The sequence below is a fragment of the Triplophysa dalaica genome, chromosome 1 (genome assembly GCF_015846415.1).
Source record: "Triplophysa dalaica isolate WHDGS20190420 chromosome 1, ASM1584641v1, whole genome shotgun sequence".
In the NCBI taxonomy this organism is placed as follows: Eukaryota; Metazoa; Chordata; class Actinopteri; order Cypriniformes; family Nemacheilidae; genus Triplophysa; species Triplophysa dalaica.
Window position 1 is genome coordinate 12,706,457 of NC_079542.1, and position 24,363 is coordinate 12,730,819.

The following is a 24,363-nucleotide window of genomic DNA, read 5'->3' on the forward strand; positions in this document are numbered from 1 at the left end:
AAACCTGCGCCCAATAATCTACCACTAACATTATATCTTTCACTTCTAAAAACTACCATTGATGGTGCGAATTTTTTTAAGTTTCAGCTTTTATAAATCGTATCTCTTAACCATTCATTATTGTAATAGTATACGCTGTATTCATTACAGTTTAAGATAGGCGATATGAAGAAAATAAATAATGACGAAATCAATTCCGTACATTGTAACTTAACACAGTAGCCTTATAATAGGTTTTGATTGGTTATAGCCTACTGCTAATGCTCAAAGCGGTGGTTACAAAGTTTAATTCTTTATTAAAGTTTTCGCTTGCTCTTTCTGTGACCTCTCATAAAAAGTAGGAAAAGTGCGGAAGTGATGTCACTGCATGTCTTTATAGCCTAGCCTACTCTTTACTCTGACAGTGAAACTGAAAGAACAGTAATATAAGAAAGAAAAGAAACTAAGGTAAGTTTTTTGTTATGTTGCCGTTTATTTTATCCGTTAAAGTATAAAACAGCTAAGACAGTAATGACAAACAACAAACTGTCGTTTCGTTTTATATGGGTGAGAGAGTCTGCTGTTTTTCTGCTGTGTTTTCCGGTTGTGTTTTAGGTGTTTTAATCGTGTGTTTTGTTTGCATTCATCCGAATTATTTGCATTACTGCTTTTTACAGATTGTTTCACAATATGGCTATGAACTGCCGAATAGATGATGTAATGGGACTTTGCTGTAAGATATCAGAAAACAGGAAAATAAAAGCAACAGTACAGAACTCTGCGAAAGGAGGAGTAACAGCTGGAGGAGGGGCTTTTATAGGGGGACTGCTTGGAGGACCACCCGGTATTTTTTTTGGTATGATAATGTCTAAATTCTTGCAATCCACTTTTTTTTGCACTACACTTTCTAACCACACAGTGGTGCTATAAAATCACATTTAGTGGTAGTAGCAACAGCACAGGTTAGGTTTTAGGGTTTAACCCTCACAGTACAGGTAAAATAATCAGTATAACTTTGACTTTAGATGCTCTATAAATATTTGTATGTTTTGATACAAACTGATACAAACATCTATTCGGTAGTACCATTCTATCATGCTGATATCATGGGATAAAATTTGCTCATTTGGAAATGCAATGGATCAAGAATAGCATAGTCCTATATTTTCCCTATATATTTTGCCTATGTATATGATAATGCAATGTAAGTCGCTTTGGATAAAAGCGTCTGCCAAATGCGTAAATGTAAAAGTATATCATTGATAAAACTAATCAGAAAGTCACTAGCAGACTCTGAATTCTGACAATATAATATATATCACTAAATTCTTGTTTATTGACATTAACACCCTACAACAACATTAATTAAGTTAAGTATATCAATGTCTAAATTATTTTTCTGTACATTCTGCTGAATGAACAAATGAAAATGAATGCCAAGATAAAAAGCTGTGTCTAATTTATTGTCCCACACATCTCAGGTATGTCCCTATTATTCTCTTGTTATCGTATTAAGGTGCGACTATAGGAGGTGCACTCGGATGGTGGATGACCAGTGGCAAATTCCAACCTCTTCATCAGATCATAATTGAGCTTCCTCCTCGACAGAAAAAGAAACTCTATGATGATGTCATGGCTGTATTAGGGAAACTGGACTGGATAGATCTTGCTCAACTACTTGTTCTTGTAATGGGGAACTCCTCGCTGCAAATGCATGTACTTAGTACCATTCTCTCTTTTGCCACAAAAGAGCTCGGAGCCAAAGTACAGTATGAAGATTAGGATACTGGAGTGTAAATGTCAGTTTTACAGTTTATTTCAGAGATATTCAGATTTTCAGGCTGCATTTTTTAGAAACACTTACAATAAAATAGTACATTTATTGCCCAAGAGTAATTGAGAAATAATCTTCTACAGGCCAAAACCTGTTTAAATTCATCTAAATTTATGCATTAGTTTTGTTGAAAGAATTTCTAAATCCAAATAATAAACAATACATTGTTATATTTTGAGTCATGGATATTAAGACTTTTTTAGAGCTACCTCATTTAGTTTGCATTATAATAAAATAGTTTATTTTAATAAAATGAAATGTATGATAAAATGTTTTTGCATATAAATATATTTCTGTTACCAAATAGATCTGGACAAAAGAAAAAATATTATTACAAGTACATCTAAAAATCTCCCTTGACCTAGTTAATTTCAAAGACAGACCTCTATTTATTTTTAAATAAAATCTAATTTAATTTTCCATAAAGTTGTCAAACTCATTTTTTTTCCATTTGCATTGAATGTCAGAAGATTTGTTTCAGAAGAAAGTTTTTTTTAACATTATGTATCTGATTATGAGTTATGGCCAACAGTGATGTGTAATAGACTACCGGTAAGTACAAAATCTTTGCTCCTGTTGACTGTAGGCCAAAATAAGACGTTTGTTTGAACAATCTCAGTTTCTGAATGCTCTCTGACGTTGTCCAACTAACCCCATTTAAAAGGTGTTATTGTATGAAACAAGGTCAGTGAACATTTCCTGCTTCACAACATTCTCTTGTGACGCAAAAAAGGAGGACTGTACACAACGCATCACACAGATCCCACAAATATGTCGTACTTGATTTTGAAATGTATTTAAAATATACTTGTTTACATTTATGTATTCAAAAAATCAAATAGGTAATAAAAAGAATGTAATTAAGTATTTTTCTAAACCACATCAAGATTTCCTTGAAGTTATGAGGCAATTCTGTTCCGTTTTAATGTTCAGTTCATATTTCTTTGAAAAGTTAGAGAACATAAGCTATGCAGAACCAAAACACAGGAAACAGGAAACAAGTGCATGTACTGTATTCTTCAACAAATAATGTAACTGGAAGTAATATTTTATACAATTCAGCATTGACTGATGATTTTCTATAAGCATTTTTTATGCACTTTTAGTGAAAGTGAGGTTGTCATGGCAGAATATATACTTTTCAAAGAAAATGGCAGCTATTTCCTCATGTTAATTGCATAAGCATTACTGTTCGTCTAGGCAACTCTGTAACATGCTACCATTCAATGTTAGGAGCATTTATAAATTCATATAAATTAAATTAAAACGTAGAAAAAGACCAGTAAAAATTATTTATTGTAAATAATTTAGAGGTAGTGTTTTGTACCGCAGGTGACGTAATTAAATTTGGTACAAACAGGTTACAAATGCTATTATGAAATGTTAGCATAATTGCATAATGCATGATTTGAACTTTTCACTATAGTTAGATAGTTGGAGAGTTGGATTTACAGCAAAAATATTAAGTTTTGTAATTGTGTTGAATTTTTTTGCATTGAAATACAGCACAGTTTCCATCCTAAGGGGTGTGGCCAGTTTAATTCTGCTTCAGATCAGTAATTGAACTAAGGCCCATTCTGATTTATTAATTTTGCCCTGTCAATATCAGGATATTGACAATTTAGGCCCGGTTTCACAGACAGGGTTTACCCTCAGTTAAATTCGGATATGTAAGTTACTTTTATAAAAATGCCCTTGTAAAAAATATTACTGGTGTGCATCTTGAGACAAAACAATGTCATTGACATTTTTTAAGATGTTTTAGGGATAAAAGTATTTTCTGTTAAGACAGCTCAAGCATTCATTTTAGTCTGGGACTAGGCTTAATAGTCTGTGAAACCGGGCAATAGTTTGATAGACAGGGAGTAATCCAGGATTATTTTTCATTGGTTTGTGCATTCATTGTTCTGCCAGTTGCAGACATGCAAAAAAAAACTATCTGCCAACTATCGAGCATGTAGCAAATAAACCTTGATACAATATTTGACCCAGAATCCTTTTTGGAAGTACTTGTCAACGCTTTGTTTGGTTAAGTGAATCTTCTGCCAACTTTTCTATTTTGCTATGTTCTATTTTTATCTGATGTCTATTAAAGGCAATCTATTGAATTTTGAGAAAGTTTTTTACTTGAAAAACTGGTATTGTTTATTTATTTACCAAATCTGCCTAAAATATTCCAGCGAATTGTGGTCTGAATGAAATGTTTTTGAGAGTGTTGTTTGTGAGCTCATTGTGTTATGTACAAATTATCAGAAAAGAAGGAAAAACAACGAGCCTCATGCGTGGTTCCATAAAGATCCTTTTAACATCATCAGAACTGTTGTGTACTTAACAAAGGTTAGGGGTCTAATACAAAAATCTAAACAGGAAATGGTTGTTTTTAAACCTTTGATTGAAAGGTTCCTTTTTTTAAATATTAAGTTGAAATGACTTGTGCATTCAATTAAATTTTACATAATTTTGTTAAGGCAGCAACATTATAATTAATTGTTAAATGTGTGTGTTAAGTGACATGTTGTATGTAATAAAAACTGAAATATTTATTAAAATTCAGTTTATTGTCTTGACTGTAAAGTGCATATTAAGATTTATTTACATGTTAACATTGCATGATAAATTAATAAATATAAATCTGTTGTCAAACATCAAAATAGTGTAATACAAACAAATATTTACAAAACAAAACATAATAGCAAAATACATGTAGAAGTGACTATTGCAAAATACATCATAACTGTATTCTTCCTACTGCACCTGATATTTAGGCTGGTGCAACACTTGATCGTAAGTATAGTTCAAAGTAACAGTATTTGTTCTCTTTCTTTCTTATGTCTGTCCAGTTTTATAGTCTCATAAGAGACTATAAAGAGATTATGTGCTCTGGTCTTAGATTGCAGTATTCAGAATGATTTTCATGCTGAGCCCCACTAAACCACTTGGTGGGGACTTGATACTGACTGTCCTCCTCCTCTTCACTGGAACCCTCATATTCGGGTAGGGTCGGTGTGTCCTCCACTGAAGTCCTCTTCTTCCATTCCTTTATCTTGACTCTTCTCTGTTGCATGTTTCTTGTCTCTCTGTCATCTTGTCCTTGCAGGTAGACCACACAATACCGGCAGACTCTCACCGGCCTCGATGAGATGTTAAGTAGCAAGGCCCGGTCCTTCGAGCAAGCTCCACAAACTATATAGCCACACATCCGGCAGTGGTGTCTCCTGTTAGCAATGGTAAAGAGAACAGAACAGCGCATGCAAATGGCTGAGGCCATGTCAGGAATCCAGGGAACAGCAAAACTCCTTCTGGCAGTGCTATCAGTAGGACGGCCTTTGTGTTGTATTAGCAGGGCTTTGTACTGCTCAATGTGCTCCATCCACGCCTGCTTCTCGTCAGGCGAGGCCGCCGCCACGTAAAAGGATTTGCGCGGTGTGCGGATGAGCCACTGGTTGGCCATGATGGTTTCGTCTTGCATATCTTCCACCTCGACCTGATCCAAAGGAATTGTTTGCTTTTTATTATTCCAGTGGCCCGGCACCATGATACTGCCGTAGACCAGGATGTCATTGAAGAGGAAAAACACTTTGGGTTTGGGTCCATGTCTGCAGAGCTTTAACAAGCAACCCTCTCCCACAAGGATACGGTCTGGGTGAAGAAGTGATTTTCTAGTGCGCCCAAAAGTGTTCTCCACTGCCTGGATGCGCTCACGGTTCTTATTAGAAAATGTCTGCTGTTCCGCCATTGATGAAATTTTTCTGTGAATTGTAAAAACAAGTTTATTTCAACAGATGTGCTTAAAAAGTATGTTTTCCAATGAAAATGCATAAAATGAGAATTGATGTAAATCTTTCAATGGTTTAAATCACTTCAAACACCGTAATAAACTAAGAAAATAATCAATTTTACAGGAACACAAATAAATCACTTCACATTTTAATTCAAGAAGGAATAACACAAACCTGAATGTGGTGGAACAATTTTAGTGTGTGAAAATAATTGATTCCTCCTGATTCTCTGACTACTTGGCTGAGCAGAGTGTGGCAAGTCGGTAGCTAAGCCATGCTCTTATACCAGTTTCATAAACTAGTCTTTCCTGTTTGAAGCTGGGAACTTCCATCACTTCTTAGAAGTGTCAGAGCTCCGAGAAAATTTCGCAATTTTTTAAGAAGTAATCTTCCTTGTATGTGTCTAGGTCTAGAACGTATGAAAACAATAAATTATTGACACATAATTTCATCAGTTCATTTGTGGCATTTGGTATATCAAATCAGAAAGAGCTTAATTGCAGACTATTTTTGCACATACAAGGAATTTGTTTTGGTGACAGGAGCATCCAGTACACAGAAACAGCAACATACAACAGTACAAAGCGACCATAACACAATAGAATACAGTACATAGATGATTTAAATAAGGGCCTGTGGGTATACACAATTAAGAAATAGAATACAATAAACATAAGATAAAGATATAGAGAGTAAAGCTATGTGTATGTATGTATGTGAAAATTCAGTCGGTGTGCACTGCCAAAGGTACAGCAGTTCATCTCTTGTGAAAATGATTGTATGGGAAAAACATAAAACAGGACAAATAAACAAAAACACTAAAACAACTGGAGAGCTTCAAAACACGACAGCCATCTGCAGCGCCATCTTGGCACATATATATGGTCATATAAACAATATATGCTATAATAAAGGTCTATCTGCATAAAATGTTTTCAAAGCATTACAGTGAGAACACCAGCTGTTGTAGTTACATCTGCCCTCTTATCTTATCCAGGCTGGATCTGACTCGCATTGTGTCCTTATACCATTAACTGCCCCTTTGTCTTTTCCAAATTGTTCTATTTTAAAATAAATTGTAGGAAAAGAGTCATGCCTATCTTCCTCATAACTGTATTGAGGTAGAAATAACACACCCATGGGACATTTACATACAGAGTAAAAAAATAAATGACCTTTCGTGGGGAAATTTCATTTAAAAAAAATTTGCAAACTAAACAGTAATTGGATGCCTGCCAACAGACTGACGCATTTCCTTATTCCCATCATTATGTAGTCCACAAACAAAAGTCTATAGCACAAATTCTGGAAGAAAATTTTTAGAACGAAGTATGAAACAACTAAAAGTGTACTTTCTAAAATTATTTTAAAATACAGTGCTGGATTTTGTACTTATTATTTAAAAGGATCAATGTAGAGACACTTCTATAGCAATTATTACTATTCCTAAAGATGACATGTAAACAAATGACATTTATGAACATAAACATAACCTGTAGAATGCATCTGTCAACAGCAGTTAGTAAAGAAAAAATATATAAAAAGATTTACAACGCAACAGCAGAACTTTGACCTTTAAACCCATGGAAACAGATAGAATCTTATATATATCGCTTCAAGTAAAACAGTGGCATAGCCAGTCTAACAGGTTCACTCACAAATAACTTCAAGGCAAACAACCGGCTTGTACTTTTTGAAATTGTATTTGTTAGGATTAAAACCTTCCGTTTTATCTAGAAATACAAAATGTGGTTTAGAGGGAAATTTACACACTTGATGCAATGATGTTTAAACGGTTACGTCAGATGCAGCACTGAATGTAAAGAACCACTTTTCTTTGAAAAGCCTATCACACCAGAATCATGTACAGACTTTATTCGTAAGAATGATGACATCTTATTTCAGCATATCACAATCAGTCTATTTAATTAATGTTTATTTAAGTACTGTTTATTAATTCACAGAACTTCCTTTAACACCATTGCTGAACTTTAATCGCAACACTAAATATGAAGAATAGTTATAATTGGCTACTGTTTTGACAAACTGTTATGTATTCAATGGCAAACTTGTTTGGCCCTTTTTAGGGGGAGAAGGATGACCAGAAGAGGAGGATTTACCAGAGGCAGCGGATTACCAAAAGAGGCGTTCACAAAAAAAACATGTCAACTAAGAATCATGACGACTTTCACAGAGGAAAAAGCAAAGTTCCTTGTTTTGTAACATACTGTCAACTGTTGGTCTAATGTGTTGGAAAATAAAGCACCAGATTGTACTTTATACTGAATTCATATTCAAGATTTAGGTCATAACATTTTTGCTGTGTAAACATGCATATTGGATTTACTCTCATGTAATCTGCCATTAGTAGGGGTAAACAGTTTTAAGCAGTTTGAGTAGTTCACCTTAAAAATTGTAATGTTTCATTTCAAACCTGTAGACTCTTGCATCGGTAGAACACAAAAGAAGATATTTTGAAAAATGTTGTTTACATCCCCCAATTCAATTGTTACCCACATTTTTCAAAATATTTTGTGAACTGCAGAAGAACAAAAGTTAAACAGGTTTGAAGTGACAAGAGGGCATGTAAATGATGACTCTAATTTTCATTTCGAAGGTGAACTACACCTTTAAAGATATGAGATGATATTTGGTTTTCAGTACTGACACCTCACTATCTGTGTATGGTCTTAATGTATATGGAAAACTTGGTATTTGCAAAAAACAAAATAACTATGCAGAATAATTTGCTTATAACAACATATGACAGGATACACAGATGAGAGATTTACAACAACGACAAAAAACAGTGTAAGAAAATAAACAACAGAGGTCTACTCATTCATTCATTTACTGTATAACAGAGGAGTCAAACATATTTGTTCTTTTATAACTAAGAGATGTAAAGTCATTTTTTTTAAACAAGCAAAAAGTATCATGGTCTCCACCTAGTGGACATCTCCAAATGAAACATTTTCTGAACGTCTATATAAAAAAAATTCAGATTTATATCCAAATAAATAAAAGATTTTCAAAGCATCAAATGCTTCAAAGAAAATCTTCTAAAAAGTGTCCATTAAGCAGAAATATCTTTTCTTCATAGGTTCCAGGATCAGCCCACAGTTACATGGTAATGTGGCAACAGTTTTCCATTACAAGTCTATAGTTCCTTTAACTTTAAATTTCTTTGCTGACCGTTCACTGGAGCGCAGTTCAAACTTGCTGCCATAGATGTGCGTTACGAAATCCCCTATTTCCACACTGAACACACTATTCCTTTTAGGGATGACTAGGGAGAGAAAACAATAAATTAGTACCCAGAATGAAATGAATTTATTTTACAACAAGTAACTTATCCCAATGGAACTATCATGCAAAATATAATTATTTACATATCATCTGTTTAAAAGGCTTTTTTTTTCCATTTTCATTTGGTAGAATGCACGTAACTGTAATTCTGCAAGAAGTTATTAAAAGAACATGATTTGAATGTGACCAAGTTTATTATGAAACGTTTAACATGATAGAAGAATCCTTTATTTGACTACACAGCATAAACCCCAGAGAAACGGTTTAGTAAAATGATAGTATTTTCAATTTCGAGTATTGTTGATTGCTCACGGGCTTCAGCTCCCTCTTGTGGTGCACAGGCTGACTTGACATAACTAATTTTGTGCAACTGTAACTTTGCACAAAAGTTGAATTCATTTAATAAATGTTTTTATTTTTATAAATAATAAAAAAACGTATTTACTTCAAAAGCAGTAGAATCTCGTTCTTAAATGTAGTATATAAATAACTTTACAAAAATACCTTTCAGTTTGTCTTCTTTTGTGATGATTTTAAAGATGTGCTTCAGTTCCTGTACTAGAATGCCAGTAAGACCTACATACGAGGGACATTTTGATCTGACCACTGTAACAGACACACAAGAGATAACATGAGGTTATACTTTATGCTCAAAACATCTGGCTTTAGCCTGCAATGTAACATACCTTTGTGCACGGACATGTTTCATTTGCATTATGTTATACCTGTTAAAACAGCACCATGGAAATCAGCTTTCAGGAGCTTCTGCTGGATCATCTGTGGGTTACTGCATTCAGACAGAAACAACAAGACATGAATGTAGCCTAATCCAGTCAAAAAACTATATCCAAACACCAAGAGACAATGTCTTAATGATTTTACACAGTGCATTTACCTTGCTGGTTTCAATCCATTGCATAGATCCACAATGTACTGTTTCCAAAGCTCATGCAGAGGTAAGAAGAGCTCATACCTACAAGCACAACCAATTACCAGATGTAAAGAAATGTATTCAATTGTTTAGTTAACACTTAATTATCAATGATATATGACAATAAAAAAAACATTAAATACATTCTATCAGGCTTAATTGACATAATCATGTGAATCTTCTTAATTTAATGAAACCCATAATGGTAACAAAAATAAATAAATAAATTATAACACCCACTTTTGATGTTCAGGTTTGAGCTGGAATATTTTCAGTCGTCGTCTCTCTTTAGCATTCAGCCCCTTGGCCTTTTTTTTCTTTCCCTTTTTCTTCGGTCTTGCATATTCCAGTACCACTGCCTTGCGCAGCATCATATCCTCGATTGCAGCAGAGGTCATCTTGGGAATGCTTTTCTTCAGGAAAGCTTTGGTTAAATCCTCTGCTATCTTTCCATGATGAGACTGAAAAATTACACGAGTGTCATTTACTAAAACAAACATACAGCGATCAATAACGTTACACGAATTGTCATTTAATGATATCATTCTGTATGCAAAGGCACGTTTAAACCAAGAAAAAGTAATTAATAAAACATCATGAATCACCTGAACTCCCAAAAGTTCACCTTGTACTAGAGGAAGTCGTGATTTGACAAGACCTATCCAAGGCAAACAGTCAAAATAGCGAAAGAAGTCAAGAAGTTATTATTGTGCAGTTACATAAGTCGAAGTAATGAGAATATGGACAAACCCCCCGATTTGATAGATAAGTCAGGAACGATAAAATGGTGCCATAAATGTTATTAATTAAACTATATAATACTTACGCTCCTCCATAGTTCAACACACAAACAACACCAAGAATCCACTGCTGCTTTACACACGCGCTTCAGTGCTGACTGGACTGATCGCCGATTTATAGATCAGACCAGAGTAATCGAGCATTGCGTTATCACCAGAGGCGTGTGAAGAATTGAATTTGTGCAAAAATGTGAAAAGACAATATGAATTTACTTTTTAATTTAAGATCGAAGTGTGAGAACGAATGAATGATTAAAAATGTCATTTTTTGTTTGTGCGAACTGGCCCTTTAAGGTTAGCTCCGCCCCCTCAGTTTATTGGGCTCTTCTGCTCCACCCGTGCGAAGTTTGAAAATACGAGCGAAGGGAGGCGACTCACAGCGTCAGTTGGTAAACTTAAACTAAACGTTTAACTTAACTTTTTTCATCGGGTTTTGTACGTTGTGAACAGCAGTGATGTCTGAGGAAGCTGCACGTTCAACGCCAGAGACGGAAATAAAAGAAGCCGAGAACAGCGTGGAAATAGTCATCAAACTGACAAGTGAAGATTCGGTAAATAACACGGATCATAACGTCGAACAGGAAATAACGTTAGAAGAAGAGACCGAGTCCAACTGTGATCCCATCAGACCAAACCACTCACGGGTTTCTAAAGGTTTGTCATGTTTGTACAATATACGAATGACTGAAACGCATGTTACGATGGCTAACGTTATTGTTTTTAAGCGCCTCGGTTCTTGAAACATTAGTTATTTTCATTTAGATCAACGGTTGATTTGTGATGATCTCAAAATGAAATTTGTCACGTAGACTATACTAAGAAGGATGTAATTAATTGTTTTCAGAGTTATTTAAGCCAGAAGACGACGATGATGATGATGATGATGACAGCGGTACCCATTACTACATCGTCGACGAGGGACCTTGCACTCATCTACGGCGAGCGGAGAGGCCAGGAAATGGAGGACTGCCAGACACCTTCCAGACAGATCACCTTCTGTACTATGAGAGATTCAAAGCATATCAAGACTACATGCTTGGTAACAGTTCCTACAACACTCGTGAATGACATTGTGGATAATAAGGAAATCTATAAAGAACCAACTGATGTTTAATAGGTGACTGTAAAACATCTGAAGTGGAGGCCTTCACTGCTGAGTACATTGAGAAGATTGTGGAGCCGTGCGATTGGCAGGCTATATGGCACACTGATGTATTTGATGTGCTGATTGAAGTAAGTGGATTTAAGCTTGGTAATGGCAAACACTAATGAAACACTTTCATAAGTTGATTTTTTGAGGGCTGAGGTTTGCTGTTTGTAGGTTGTTGATGTTGACTGTAAAGCGCTGAAGGCAAAGGTGGAGTTGGTGGTACCGATGCAGTGTGAAACCAGAGGTTGTGAGCTTACAGAAGAGTCCATGAAGGCCCTGTTGGAGGCCACACTTCATAAAGTTCCTCTACTGGAACTTGCTGTGGTCTATGAGTCTGGTGACTTTGATCAGACTGCTTTGGCCCTGGAACACCTCAGGTTGGTTTACCTATCCGCTAGTTAGTCATGACGTAAGAAACTTGTTGTGTTTCGAATAATGTGCATTGGATAAGTTTATGCTTTCACTTTAAAGCCGAAGAGAGTGCACATCACTCCTCTCTTTGTTAGATTGCACTGTCTCCTTATGGTTGCTCGCATCCAATTCAAATCTCTACTCTTGGCCTACAAAACCACCACTGGTTCGGTTCCTCCATATCTTCACTCGCAGACTCTGAGTTATGTACCCGGCCGATCCCTGCGCTCTGCAATCGAACAACGTCTTTTGGTGCCGTCCCACAAAGGGAAAAAAATCACTCACACGCACTTTCGTCGGATGTGTTCCTTACACGACTCTGGAACGATTTCCCTCTTGACACAAGATCTGCGGATTCTGTAGCTGTCTTTAAGAATCTGCTAAAAACGCATCTCTTCTGTCAACAACTGACCCTTTAGGACCGTCTTCTACTTCTTTTCTTCTTTCCCACAAAAAATATTTCGTATACAGTTTTTACTGCACCTATGCATTGTTGTTGTACAAATTTCAGGACTGGGACATCATCCGCTACAATAGTACAGTATATTGCATTTTTCTGTTCTGGTGAACACATAATGAGATATTTTAAAGAATTTAGGAAAACAAAGAGTTGTCGGGCACCTTTGACTACCATTTAATTCTCCCTACTATGGCAATGGCAATGGCAATGGCAATTTATTTATATAGCACTATTTACTACAACCAGAGTTGACCAATGTGCTTTACAATACAATAACTAAAAACAACAGTAACACACAAGAGTAAAACAAGAATACATTTTGACATACACCAAAATAATCATAAACACGCTGTGCTTCAATCAGGATAAAACGCCTTATCGAACAGATAGGTTTTTAGTTTAGACTTAAAAATAGCCACAGATGATGCCATTCTAATAGGCAAGGGCAAATCATTCCAGAGTCGTGGCGCAGCTGTAGCAAAAGCGCGATCACCCCTGCACTTCCGCCTCGTCTTGGGAATAAACAAAAGTCTCTGGTTAGAGGACCGAAGAGATCTGTTTACATTATGCTCAATCAATAAGTCAGAGATATATGGAGGAGCCATACCATTTAGTGACTTGTAGACAATAAGTAAAATTTTAAAATCTATTCTGAACCGCACAGGCAGCCAATGTAAAGACTGTAGAACCGGAGTAATATGATCCCGTTTATGACTCCTGGTCAAAAGTCTAGCTGCCGCATTTTGAACCAGTTGTAGTCGGGATAGAGCTGTTTGACTAATCCCAGTATAAAGGTAGTCAATAATTGAAAATTACTAACATTCTTCAAAAATATCTTTGTCTGTGTTCATCGGAACAAAGACATTTATTCAGTTATGAAATTATATAAGGGTGAGTAAATGATGACATGATTTAAATTTTTGGTTGAACTATCTCTTTAATATTCAGTAACCCCAAAAGCATTGATGCCACTTTGGGGATCTACACCTGAATACAATGCTCAAGTGAAACTTGGTTTGTCGCTCGGGGGGGGGGGGGGGGGGTTCCCTATATGAAACTGACTGGTTTTGCAGGTTTTTTTCTGCCATTCTGAATTTCGCACTCTTCCAACTTCTCATTATCCACCTCTCTCTCCTTCTGCATTTACATTCAGTTTATTAATTTAGTAGAATCTTTTATCCAGACAGTCAATAAGCCAACAATAATCATTTTTATTATTGGTATGCCAAGGTTATGTTTGGACCAGAGAGAAGCAAGTCATTCTCTGTGTGTTCACTCTTGTCGTTGTCGCACATGTAATATCTGTCTTATTCCGACAGGTTTTTCTATAAGCACATCTGGAGGAAGTGGGATGAAGAAGACGAGGATGATGACTTTGATTACTTTGTTCGGTGTGTGGAGCCTCGTCTCAGGCTGTAAGTGTCCTCGGCATGTAGAGTGTAATCCAGCAACTGTGTTTATCATACATACTTCGACCACAAGGTGGCAGTGTGTTCAAACAAATAAACAGATGACATTGCATGAAAACATTATGAGTAATGCAAAGTAAAGAACTTGGCTAATAATGTATATTGTCTTTATTAAATAAGCCATTTGTGCTTGTCTTAATTTGTTTAATTTACAACAGTTATTATGATATTCTGGAGGACCGCGTTCCAGCCGGTCTTGTAGCAGAGTATCACTCTCTGCTTGCGTTGTGCGCGGATAAGTTTCAGGAGTTCTCCAGCCTGAGAAGTGACCTGAACAGCGACTCCGAATCAGAACAAGACAATGTGTCCATGGTGGAGGGGCTGCGCATGTACGAGCAGCTGGAATCACTTAGGCGGAAGCTGCGTATCATTGAGAACCCGCTGCTAAGGTTCGTACTGCTTTTTGTGATGGATAACTGTCACGCACACGTATGGCAACAGCATTGCTTAGTTCTACAGCTCCGATTTAATCAGGAGAGTAACGCGATCAATGGAAATGCGATTCATTTTGGTACTTGGGATTATTGAAATATTGAATCTAAACCTAGGGATCAATATGCACTATTCCATAATTCATTATCAGGCTTGAACAGACCGATTTGTCTAGTGTGCCACTTTCTTGATTGTTTGGGATTTTTTTCCTCACTTGAACATCTGTTGTGTGGGGTTATCTGTCAGTTCAATGGTTTGCTGACCCCGCGGCACCTGCGTATTCATTGCAGGTATGTTCTGGGCTACAAGGTGAATTCCGGTCAGCAGTCATGCAGGGCGAAGGGCCTTCGTCCTGCCGGAGGCCGTGTGATCCACCTGGTATCAGCCTCGGCCACAGTTCACCAACTTCAAAGCTTAATAACTGACAAACTGATGCCCCACTACTCCAGTGAAGAGTTTGAAGTGCAGGTATGTGTCTAACCCAGTTTGTCGGAGGACCTTACACTAACCTTTGCCGGATAATGGTGTTTTTTCAGGTGTACTACGATAGTAATTGGAGGGTTTGGGAGGGGGTCATGACGTCTGCTCTCTGATGGAATTTAAGAGCATCTCAGTTTTTGTAGTAATGACGAGGATTTGGTGGTTCACGAGTTCACTTTGCAGCTAATGAACTGGGACGGGTAGTTTCCGTGTTTGACGTGCTGTCCCGAGGCGAGGGCTCCGTGTGTGTGCCCGGACCCGGTGCTGAGGTAAAAACGGGCTTGTGGGGATGGAGGAGGGATGTTGCGAAACGTCAGAGAGAAAGGAGGTGAGGTGGCTTGACTACTTATAGGCTTTTAGGATGATTTCTGTGATTGTTTATAGAAAGCCAGCCGATTTAATTATCTGCACGTGCTCCTACGGAACCTTGTTAATAAAACATCATAAAATATGAGCATTGAGATGGAAAATGTCACAAATTATATTGTGATAGATACAATGTGATCATGAGAAAACAAAAGCCGTTTAAAAGGCAGGTAGAAAAGCTGAATAAAACACCTCTCTCTGTGTCTGATCTCTGTCATTTAATTTCCTGGGCTTTACCTCTTAAAGGTTAATATCTGCTTGACTGCGCTGGCCGCCTCAGAGCTCTTAGAAAAAATCAAATTATCGATTTTACTTGCGCTAGTATAATTTTATGACCAGTAGGACTGGGTGAATAATTTAACCCGTAAAATCTGAAGTGTGGTGAGGATTTCTTGCACGTTTTAATTTTTTGCTCAAAGATTAAAGACCGAGTACTATCCAGGTTCTTTTTAATTGTTTGGCTGGGTAGACGGAAGCTGAAATGAGTGGTTTGTGCAGAAAACAGTTGGAAGGATGCGATCGCGTATGTGTCACGGTGTTGTAATGCGGGATTTGAGGTGTGTTAAAACATTTTATTCATACGCTGGCTCCTGTTTGATCTCTCTTGTTCTGCGGGCTAGTTTATCCCTCAAGAACTTGTCACAATTGTACAGGCGCTTGTGCTCTGATCACACCTACAGGGAGGCATTTGCTTAAATTTATGTGCGTGTCAGACATCGTTTGTTAAATATGTATTAGAACCTTTTTTTATTGACCGTTTTCATTGTAGTTTTGTTAGGACAGGGTGCATTTGCGTTCGGCTAATTTGTTGTGTGTGCTTTCATCCTAGTTTCACAGTGACCCTGTGCGTGCGGTCAATGCGTGCTATGAAGGGGATGTGGTGATTGTGTGCCCCGGCCTCTACAATATCACCAGCTCCATCAGTATCGTCGACTCCATCGAGGTGGAAGGTAATCACATGATTTAGATTTGTCCAAACAGACTAAATAAACGTTGTTGTGAAAACTCTTTCCATTGGTTTAATACATTTGTATTGTGTTGTATTCGTGCTGCAGTGATGCAGTGGTATTGACCTTTCTCATTCGATTGATGGCAAAGGATTTGTTTTTGCCTCCCATCTAAAACTCTGAGGATATTAACTTTATGTATGATTCCTTTCTCTTTAATAAAGCTGTGCAATACAGCATGCTTCATAACCGTAAGTCAATAGCTTGGCACCGGGCCTTGTTTGTCACAATGGCTCCCTGGATGAGTATAAAGAGAACGCTGCAACTCGCGCGTGATATCGGGAAGCCTGCCGGAGTAATGGAGCTGGATTGTGCAATAACTGCCACCCAATGATGAGGGCCAGAAATTAATGCGATAGAAACGCGCGGGCATGGGAGCGGTGAGAACACGGGGTCAAGGTCGAGTCTCTTTATGCAAATAGGCGACCTGCAAAGTCAGATAGGGATGAAGTCAAATGAGGAAGAGGGAAAGAGGCCTCGAGGACACGGAGGTTGGAGGTTTAAATATGGAGGTTTTGTGTGCTTTGTCGGTCCCTCCTGCAGCGTCTGGGAAGCCCTGAAAATTGAGATAACGGCACAGGCGGCTGCTGGCTCTACTGCAGAAGAAGAGCAACTCAATTAGACCACTGCCAAATTACCATAAACCGACTCCGCTCCCTTGCTAAAGGTCTTTGATTTTGAGAAAGAACGTCGTGCGTGTCTCAGACTGCAGCTTTATCACGCAGATTATTTGGAGCAGCTGTAAAATTTTTTGTTTTTTTAGTGAAGAGGCTCATTGAGACGTTCCAGAGTGTGTATTGTAGAGCAAGAAGCTCTCTCGCAATTCAACCCCATCCAGAGCATCCCACCGCTGTCAATTACGATGAGATCTTCGAGTGAATCCACAGCCGTTACCTGCAGATGTGGAATTCAGGATGCTGGCGTGACCTTACTGGTCTATATTCAGCCCGTGGCATTTGGAAGGAGTTTGTGAGGGCTGACCAGTGTGCTGAGGTTCATCTGGGCATTGTCAGAAAACTCTTGGAAAAAACGGCTCGAGGATCATCTGTCAAAGAGCACTGTGTAATGAAGCTGGGCTGTCAAACTCTGACGCTTTGAACTGATGCTCGCTCTGACCTGCCACTATTATGTGAAACTGAGATGGGGCTGTGCTGACCTCAGTCATCGGTTCTTCTGGCCGCTGTAGACTCGACATGCTTGTTGATGGTCTTTTAAGCACATTGTTATTTGGAAACCATGTGTCTAGATCGAGAGACTTGTCTCATTTCCATAGAAAATTAGGTTCTTTATGGAGAGGTTTTGCTGTAATGAGATGTCCTTAGCTGAGTGTTATGCCTAGTGATAAATGGCAGCGATCCATCAGGGTTAAGGGCCTGTCAGTTTCCCTTCAAGTGATAGTTCAGCCAGAAATGAAACTTCCATCATCATTTACTTGACAACGGTTGTTCCAAACATATATAATTTCCTTTCATATATTGAACACAGAGAAAATTTTTAGTAATAAGTGAATGTATTTAAATACAGTTAATGGTGACTCGAGCATCTGCCTTTGTGTTCTTTGTACAAGTAGTTACTGACTGAAAGAGTCACGATTCACTTTTGTTGTATTTAAAGCTGCAAGATTCACTGTTTTAGTAAACAAATATTTTAATAAGTAGACAAAAATATCTTTACTGTTGGTTTGCCATCAGTATGCTTAAAGGAGCAATGTGAAGATTTTAGCGGCATCTAGTCCACTCCACCCTTCCGAAGCACTAGGGAGGCTCACACAGGACAAAGATGTTGTCGTGTTTTTGTTTCATTTCAGAAGAAGATAACGTATTTACGAAACACCCTCTGTAGAACAGTTTGTCTATTTAGGGATACTGTAGAAACATGGCGAATTCCATGTAATGGGACCCGCGGTATATATAGATTAGAAACAGCTCTTTCTAAGGTAATAAAAACACAAGACTTCATTATGTAAGGTCTTTATACATTATTATATTGAATTACTATCAATAGATCATTCAAAAACCACATTTAGGAAACTTTAAACTTGCATAAAGAAAAGCGCATAACGTAACCTGCAGTGTTATGTTTCAAACAGAGAGGGCGATATCGAGTGAGTGGTTTCATAATTTCTTCTCGTATATAAAGAAATGCGAAACGCTGAATAATGCACACTTATAGAAAAGGTTTGTTCAAAAAAACACTTTCTCTAGAGCTATTTCTCTCTCTTCTCAGGATACGGACTGCCGGACGAGGTGGTGATCGAGAAGCGTAACAAGGGTGATGCTTTTGTGGAGTCGACGGGAGCGAACGTCAAGCTCTCGAATCTGAAGTTCATCCAGCGCGACGCCATCGAAGGCATCTTATGTGAGCTTCAGACGAATCGCTCTATCCCATTTTCTCTCTACCACCAGTTACCTCTGAGAACGTCTTCAGTTAATAAATCTTGAGGGACTGCGCCTCTTGAATGGCTTGGCAAGCAATATATCCCCCAGAGGCCTGACTGGCACTTTTGTTCAGACATTCAGACACTGAGTTATTATTTCTCGTGGCTTTCCCAAAACGTAGTAAGCTGCTTTGTTGCCTATGTAAACGGCATCCATACTAAGAAAGAAATCTCATATTTGACTGAAATTAAAGTCTTTACTTTTCAATGTGTCAAATAGGCAGAAACGTTTGCAATTTGCATGTGTCTCATATGTATAGTGTTCTGCACTTGAAGAGATCCCTCTGTAGAACCAAGGTAGAGCACCTCTGTAGAGCACTAGGTTTTGAGATCAAGCATTTCTGTGGGTCAGTCTTGAGATATGTAAATCTGTATCCCAGTTTGCAGCTATGCTGAAATTGACCTCCTGTGGGATCTTGTGATCCATTTCTCGGTAGCCGCCCTATGTTTCCTCTGTGCCTATTATTATATGAGAATGAAATTCTGGTTTTCTTAGTCTCTTTGTCAATGCCTTCTCTCCTTGTCTTTCTTTTCTTCACCCTTTGTTGTCAGGTGTTCGCCAAGGGAAGCTGGAAATGGAAAATTGTGTGTTGCAGTGCGAGACCACAGGTGTGATAGTACGATCTGCAGCCCAGCTGACCATGAACATATGTGACCTTTATGGCTCGAAGGTAAACGTGTTTTTCCTGCACATTAATACATTCCTGAAGAATTTATTTCACAATTGGTGTCGTCATGTAATATTTTTGCTGTGATCTGGCCTTTGCGGTAATGATTACAGTACACGCAAAGATACAGGTTGGGAACGTCTTAAATGCATGGCTCAGCAGGGAGTACATGCTATGATTGAATTACCACCGGCCATTAGTCCCTCTTTATCAATGGGTGACGTCATTATCATTTTGATTGTTGCCGTGTGCTTTCTTCAGGGGGCTGGTGTGGAAATCTACCCGGGGAGTGTATGCAGTCTGGTGGGCAACGGCATCCATCACTGCAAGGAGGGGATCCTGATTAAGGTGAGGAAGATGGATGAGCTTTGGCTCTTCTAAACGCCTATAGATTACCCCTCCTACCTCGCGGTTACCGCTAATGGTTTCCAAGGCAACGGTAAGGGTATTGCCAGACCCATCTGGGTCATGCTGTAGAAATGTCTTGGTATTGTACAAATGATCTAGTGGATTAAAGAAGGGTTTAAAAGCCCCCCAGGGAAGTCTAGCCTGTTAGCGTGTTAGTGGAATGGGGCTTCACCGACCACCGTGGGATCTCTTTGATGGTAATAGCTCTAAGCCGTGTCACCAGAGGTCGATACACTCATGCAGTTCAGAGAACATCTCAGAAAAGCCAATGAACACTCAGCGGAGACACAAATCTTTTCAGAAATTCTGGCCGATTCATTTGGGAGGAAAAAATCACCATTTTCGGTTGTTTGAGTTTTTATGCTTCTCAAGGTTCAGAGGCCATCGCAATCCCGCACCCGTTGATTAATCTTTTGTTGAATTGGATTATATTTATATACTCTGTTATTATCTCACTTCACACCAAATTAAATTTTCCAAGCGTGACGCGCAGACGAATGCGCATACAGGTAGAGGCTTTCCGAGAATATTTCTTTCTAATTACCTCTAGCGGAATAAATGGATTTTATCTGCCTTCCAAACCTTTGTGTTTGAGTGCGGTGCCACCCCAGCCTGATTCTTTTTTATTTTTCCCCATGTTGCTTCTGCGTGTTCCTTTGTGTTGGTACGCTTCATGTTTACCTCCCCGCTGCTTTTCCCTTTGGCAGGATTTTGCAGACGAGCTGGATGTCATGCCTAAAATCACCATGGTGAATAATGTGATCCACAACAATCAGGGCTATGGCGTTATCTTGGTCAAACCAGGTGATGCTGCTGTGGAGGAACGGCCCGCCGAGCCCAGCGCTGCAGGTATGTTTGTCTCGGCCCTTCTGTTACTGTAACCTCACTTCACCCAGCAGTGGGGCATATGCTCAAATTAACAATAGCAGTAGACTGTTCAATAAGGCCAGTTATTAAGAAGTACCAGTCTGTGGAGGACATGCAATGAACTAATAAAAAAGAAATGGTAACACCTGCTTTGCTGTTTGTGTTAAAAAGTGTCTTTAACCACCAGTAATATGTGCAACAGCAACTAGGCCTAAATGCTATCTTCAGACAGTCGTGCTGTGTTGGAAGAAATGTGATCCGACAGTTAAAAAAATGTCTGGGCAGTCCACCCAAAAATGAAAAATCTGTCTTCATTTACTCAGAAGTTGTTCTAAATCTGTATAAATGTATGTTCTAATGACAGAAATGTATTTGGAAGAATGCTTTGAACCATATGTCTTGGCCACCTTTGACTAACATAACAGGAAAAATTACTTTATACATTTCTTTGTTCTGTTTAACCAAAAGAAGATAATTTGAAAATGCAGGAAAGCCAAAAACTTCTGGGGCAGTTTTGACGACCATTGTAATTTTCCCTACCATGGTAGTAAATGGTGGCCATATACTGTTTGGCTATAAGCATTTGTCCAAATATCTTTCTCTGTGTTCATCAGAATAAAGACATTTATACAGATTGGGCACAACTTGAGGGTCAGTAATTGATGACAGAATTTTTATTTTGGGAGAACTGTTTAATACATTTTTACTCTTATGAAACCACTAACTAACGTGTAATTTGCTGGAAAATGTACGGGGAAGTGGCTTTAAAGACCCGGAGCTCCCCCGCCACGGCGGGTCGCTCCGGGCACCCGCCCGTGGTCAACACCCTTTCGTTCCCTCCAAACCCATGTTGGCACACGGACCCGATGCAAGTCGAAAACTCTTAGACAACTCTTACCGGTGGATCACTCGGCTTGTGCGTCGATGAAGACCGCAGCTAGCTGCGAGAAGTAATGTGAATTTCAGGACACATTGATCATAGACACTTCGAACGCACATTGCAAACCGGGCCTACGCCTGTCTGAGGGTCGCTTTCACATCGATCGGACCCGCCGCCGCAGCTGGAGGCTTGCAGATGCCCCGCGCGCCTTCATCCTCCCAAAGGCAGACTGCCCCCGGCGTCTGCCGTCTCCCCGCCCCGTGAGGGCGCATCTCGGCCTGCGCAGCTGCCGGTGATCCTTCACCTACCGACCGTGACGGGGGCGAAAAGAACCGAGGCCTGCTGCGGGCCCCCAAATACCGCATCATGTAATTTACACTGGCTAAGTCCACAATCTTAAAGTTCTGAATAGTTTTACTCTTTCCTGTCCTTTGTTTCTTGTATAAGCAATACTTTAACCTTGCTGTTCTTTGCTTATACAAATCTCATCATCTTCGGCACAAATTTAATAGGCCACAACAAAACTCCTCATTACTGTAAATGGCTCCATGCATGCCTGCATCCACTACAGGCTTATGGAGGACCCCGCAGGACTTCACTGTGTGAAACTGGTTCCACTTTCTCCTGTTGAAATATCTATGAAAATATATTCGCTTGCATACAATTTTCCCTTAAAATCCCCCCCTGGGGCTGTCGTAAGGCCCGTTCGTAATGATTGCCAAAGGTATGTCTTTTCGTCAGAATTGCCGCTTTTCCTCAGCCACCTCCGTTTTGGAGAAGAGGAAGAATGGAAATTGGCTTGACATTTAATGAAGGGCAGCTGTGTGAATGTGTGCTGCAGGAGTGTGCTTAGCAGACAGTGTCACGGCTTAAAAGTACACCACTTCCTTCTGCTTCCTTTATGTTTCCAGCTCTCATGCCTGCTTTTGTCTAATGGATACATTTTCCTAATCTCTCTCTCTTTCTCCCTCGGACTTTGTGCATGGGTGAAAGCAGGGTGAGAAGTAGTGCCATTCGAATGGTTTTATTTTAAGTGGATGTGCTGCTCTTTTCCAGAACCTGCTCTTGTTATACCCTTTATTGTAAAAGTAATGCATTTGCTTTTGTGCTGGTCAGATGAGTTCCACAGTAAGAAGATGGATTAAGATAAATATGAAGTGAGCTGAATTAAATATTAAGCAAAACAGGAAAGGTCATGTTATTGTTCTGTGGCTCTGTTATGCCAGCAACTGCCTCATAGCAGGGATTGGGGATGTAGTTTGATGGCGATTGTCAGAAACAGCAGGGTTTAAGAGCATTTCATGCTGTATATAACCATTTACAGCTCTAATGTTTGTGTTCAGTCTGTATGCTTTGTTTTCTGTTTATTCTGTGTGAACCTTTGTTAGACTTGCATTGAGGTTTCCCTTAAAAAGTTTCTTCGGGTGACTATTTGATGACCGAATTTTTTATTTTTGGGTGAACAATCTCTTTATGGTTTTAGATGCTACCAAAATGTTATCAACAAACTGTACAAATTCAGAACCAAATCTGTTCTCAAGCTTTTTGTGTCTTATCTGGCAGATGAGCCGCAGAGAGAACAAAAAGAGGCTGAGGACAATGGGGTCAAAAAAGATGGGGATATGGAAGATGATGATGATATGCCTGGTGTTGTGGAGGAAGAGGGCCCATCCATTACATTAAGCCACTCCGTCCCTTCAGATTTTACTGAGAGCAACGATGCCATCAAGCAAGAGTTGGTTGCCACATCGGCCAAGAAGCAAAGCCTTCTGAGGAGTAGGATGAAGGCACTTGGGGGTATGCAGGCTGATGAGAATCTTCTGTCTCAGGAAATGTTCATTTCCATTCATGGAAATCAGTTCAAGCACAACGGCAAGGGAAGTTTTGGAACCTTCCTTTACTGATGCCATCTATACGGCAAGACGCACAGACACACTTTACAGTTCATTACTATTTATTCTTTAAATCTAATTTGTGAGATTTTACCAAATGCTGTAGGTGAGTGAAATGTGAAATTCATTAAAATCATGATGAGAATTTGTACCTTTTTAATTTTTTTTAATGATTTTAACAAATTTATATTGATCTGAAATAGTTTTGTGTATACGCTAAAATACTAAAAAGCAGCCTCGTATTAGTTTTCTGTCCATATGTCCACGATTTTTGAGCAATGATTTGGCACTTACCTGGCAGTCACGTTTAACACAACATTCAATACAAAAAAATTAAATTCAAGTCAACGTTCTTTTTTTGTGTTCTCACCATTCCATGTTTACTTTGTCCACACTCTAGTTTAATACTCACTGTTGTTTATACTCACTGAATATTTAAGCAAAAGCTGTTTTGTTTTGGCTATTTTTTTTCTGTTGTGTACAAATAAATGTTTTTTTTTTCCGGGTGAAACCGAGAATCCTCATAAACCTCTTGTAGTTTTCTTTACTTTCCAACTGGTAGAGAAACATCACATGTTAGATAGAGAAACCTTCTGAGATGCACAAAAAGCAAATTTAAAGGTATTCTACAACCTTCTTACAGTGAAGGCAGTTTGATTAATTACATAATACAACAAAGTTCTGTCAAAACTACACATGAGTCTGGTCTGGTATAGGAAACAACATTGTGACCTGAATTAGCCAAACATATTCTCCAAAAGCTTTGAAGCGCATTCGTTTTTGATGAGTACAATAGAATTAGGC

At 38.6% G+C, this 24,363-nt stretch overlaps 4 protein-coding genes and 1 pseudogene across 4 annotated transcripts; 3 read left to right on the forward strand and 2 right to left on the reverse strand.

The window, feature by feature from the left end:
* The first annotated feature begins 334 nt into the window (after window positions 1-334).
* Window positions 335-1,983, forward strand: si:ch211-260e23.7 (protein C19orf12 homolog). Its single transcript, XM_056751297.1, has 3 exons — window positions 335-447; window positions 657-835; window positions 1,496-1,983. Exons 2-3 carry the CDS (start codon window positions 670-672, stop codon window positions 1,759-1,761), a joined length of 432 nt encoding a protein of 143 aa, XP_056607275.1. The 5' UTR covers window positions 335-447; window positions 657-669; the 3' UTR covers window positions 1,762-1,983.
* Window positions 1,984-4,352: 2,369 nt separating this feature from the next.
* On the reverse strand, window positions 4,353-5,875 carry plekhf1 (pleckstrin homology domain containing, family F (with FYVE domain) member 1). Its single transcript, XM_056753101.1, has 2 exons — window positions 5,767-5,875; window positions 4,353-5,562 (listed from the first exon to the last, which is right to left on the reverse strand). Exon 2 carries the CDS (start codon window positions 5,547-5,549, stop codon window positions 4,674-4,676), a length of 876 nt encoding a protein of 291 aa, XP_056609079.1. The 5' UTR covers window positions 5,550-5,562; window positions 5,767-5,875; the 3' UTR covers window positions 4,353-4,673.
* Window positions 5,876-8,425: 2,550 nt separating this feature from the next.
* pop4 (POP4 homolog, ribonuclease P/MRP subunit) lies at window positions 8,426-10,807 on the reverse strand. The gene is made up of 7 exons (XM_056753112.1): window positions 10,659-10,807; window positions 10,438-10,490; window positions 10,073-10,293; window positions 9,797-9,874; window positions 9,627-9,688; window positions 9,406-9,507; window positions 8,426-8,881 (listed from the first exon to the last, which is right to left on the reverse strand). The coding sequence occupies exons 1-7, from the start codon at window positions 10,666-10,668 to the stop codon at window positions 8,745-8,747; spliced, it is 663 nt and encodes a 220-aa protein (XP_056609090.1). The 5' UTR covers window positions 10,669-10,807; the 3' UTR covers window positions 8,426-8,744.
* A 145-nt stretch (window positions 10,808-10,952) lies between these two features.
* shcbp1 (SHC SH2-domain binding protein 1) lies at window positions 10,953-24,087 on the forward strand. Its single transcript, XM_056753089.1, has 13 exons — window positions 10,953-11,286; window positions 11,477-11,671; window positions 11,750-11,865; window positions 11,954-12,159; window positions 13,973-14,068; window positions 14,281-14,511; window positions 14,845-15,022; window positions 16,230-16,350; window positions 18,634-18,765; window positions 19,397-19,515; window positions 19,774-19,860; window positions 20,628-20,769; window positions 23,231-24,087. The coding sequence occupies exons 1-13, from the start codon at window positions 11,088-11,090 to the stop codon at window positions 23,569-23,571; spliced, it is 2,163 nt and encodes a 720-aa protein (XP_056609067.1). The 5' UTR covers window positions 10,953-11,087; the 3' UTR covers window positions 23,572-24,087.
* LOC130430448 (5.8S ribosomal RNA) lies at window positions 21,677-21,818 on the forward strand (annotated as a pseudogene).
* Window positions 24,088-24,363: the final 276 nt, after the last annotated feature.

Excerpts from the sequence above, each read along its gene's own strand:
- plekhf1 (XM_056753101.1), bottom strand. The coding sequence starts at position 5,549 with ATGGCGGAACAGCAGACATTTTCTAATAAGAACCGTGAGCGCATCCAG.
- si:ch211-260e23.7 (XM_056751297.1), top strand. The coding sequence starts at position 670 with ATGGCTATGAACTGCCGAATAGATGATGTAATGGGACTTTGCTGTAAG. Across the intron at positions 836-1,495 it reads ACCACCCGGTATTTTTTTTG|GTGCGACTATAGGAGGTGCA; the intron begins GTATGATAATGT and ends TATCGTATTAAG.
- shcbp1 (XM_056753089.1), top strand. The coding sequence starts at position 11,088 with ATGTCTGAGGAAGCTGCACGTTCAACGCCAGAGACGGAAATAAAAGAA. Across the intron at positions 16,351-18,633 it reads CGACTCCATCGAGGTGGAAG|GATACGGACTGCCGGACGAG; the intron begins GTAATCACATGA and ends CTCTCTTCTCAG. Across the intron at positions 18,766-19,396 it reads CGCCATCGAAGGCATCTTAT|GTGTTCGCCAAGGGAAGCTG; the intron begins GTGAGCTTCAGA and ends CTTTGTTGTCAG.
- pop4 (XM_056753112.1), bottom strand. Across the intron at positions 9,689-9,796 it reads AATGGATTGAAACCAGCAAG|TAACCCACAGATGATCCAGC; the intron begins GTAAATGCACTG and ends GTCTGAATGCAG. Across the intron at positions 9,508-9,626 it reads CCATGGTGCTGTTTTAACAG|TGGTCAGATCAAAATGTCCC; the intron begins GTATAACATAAT and ends TGTCTGTTACAG.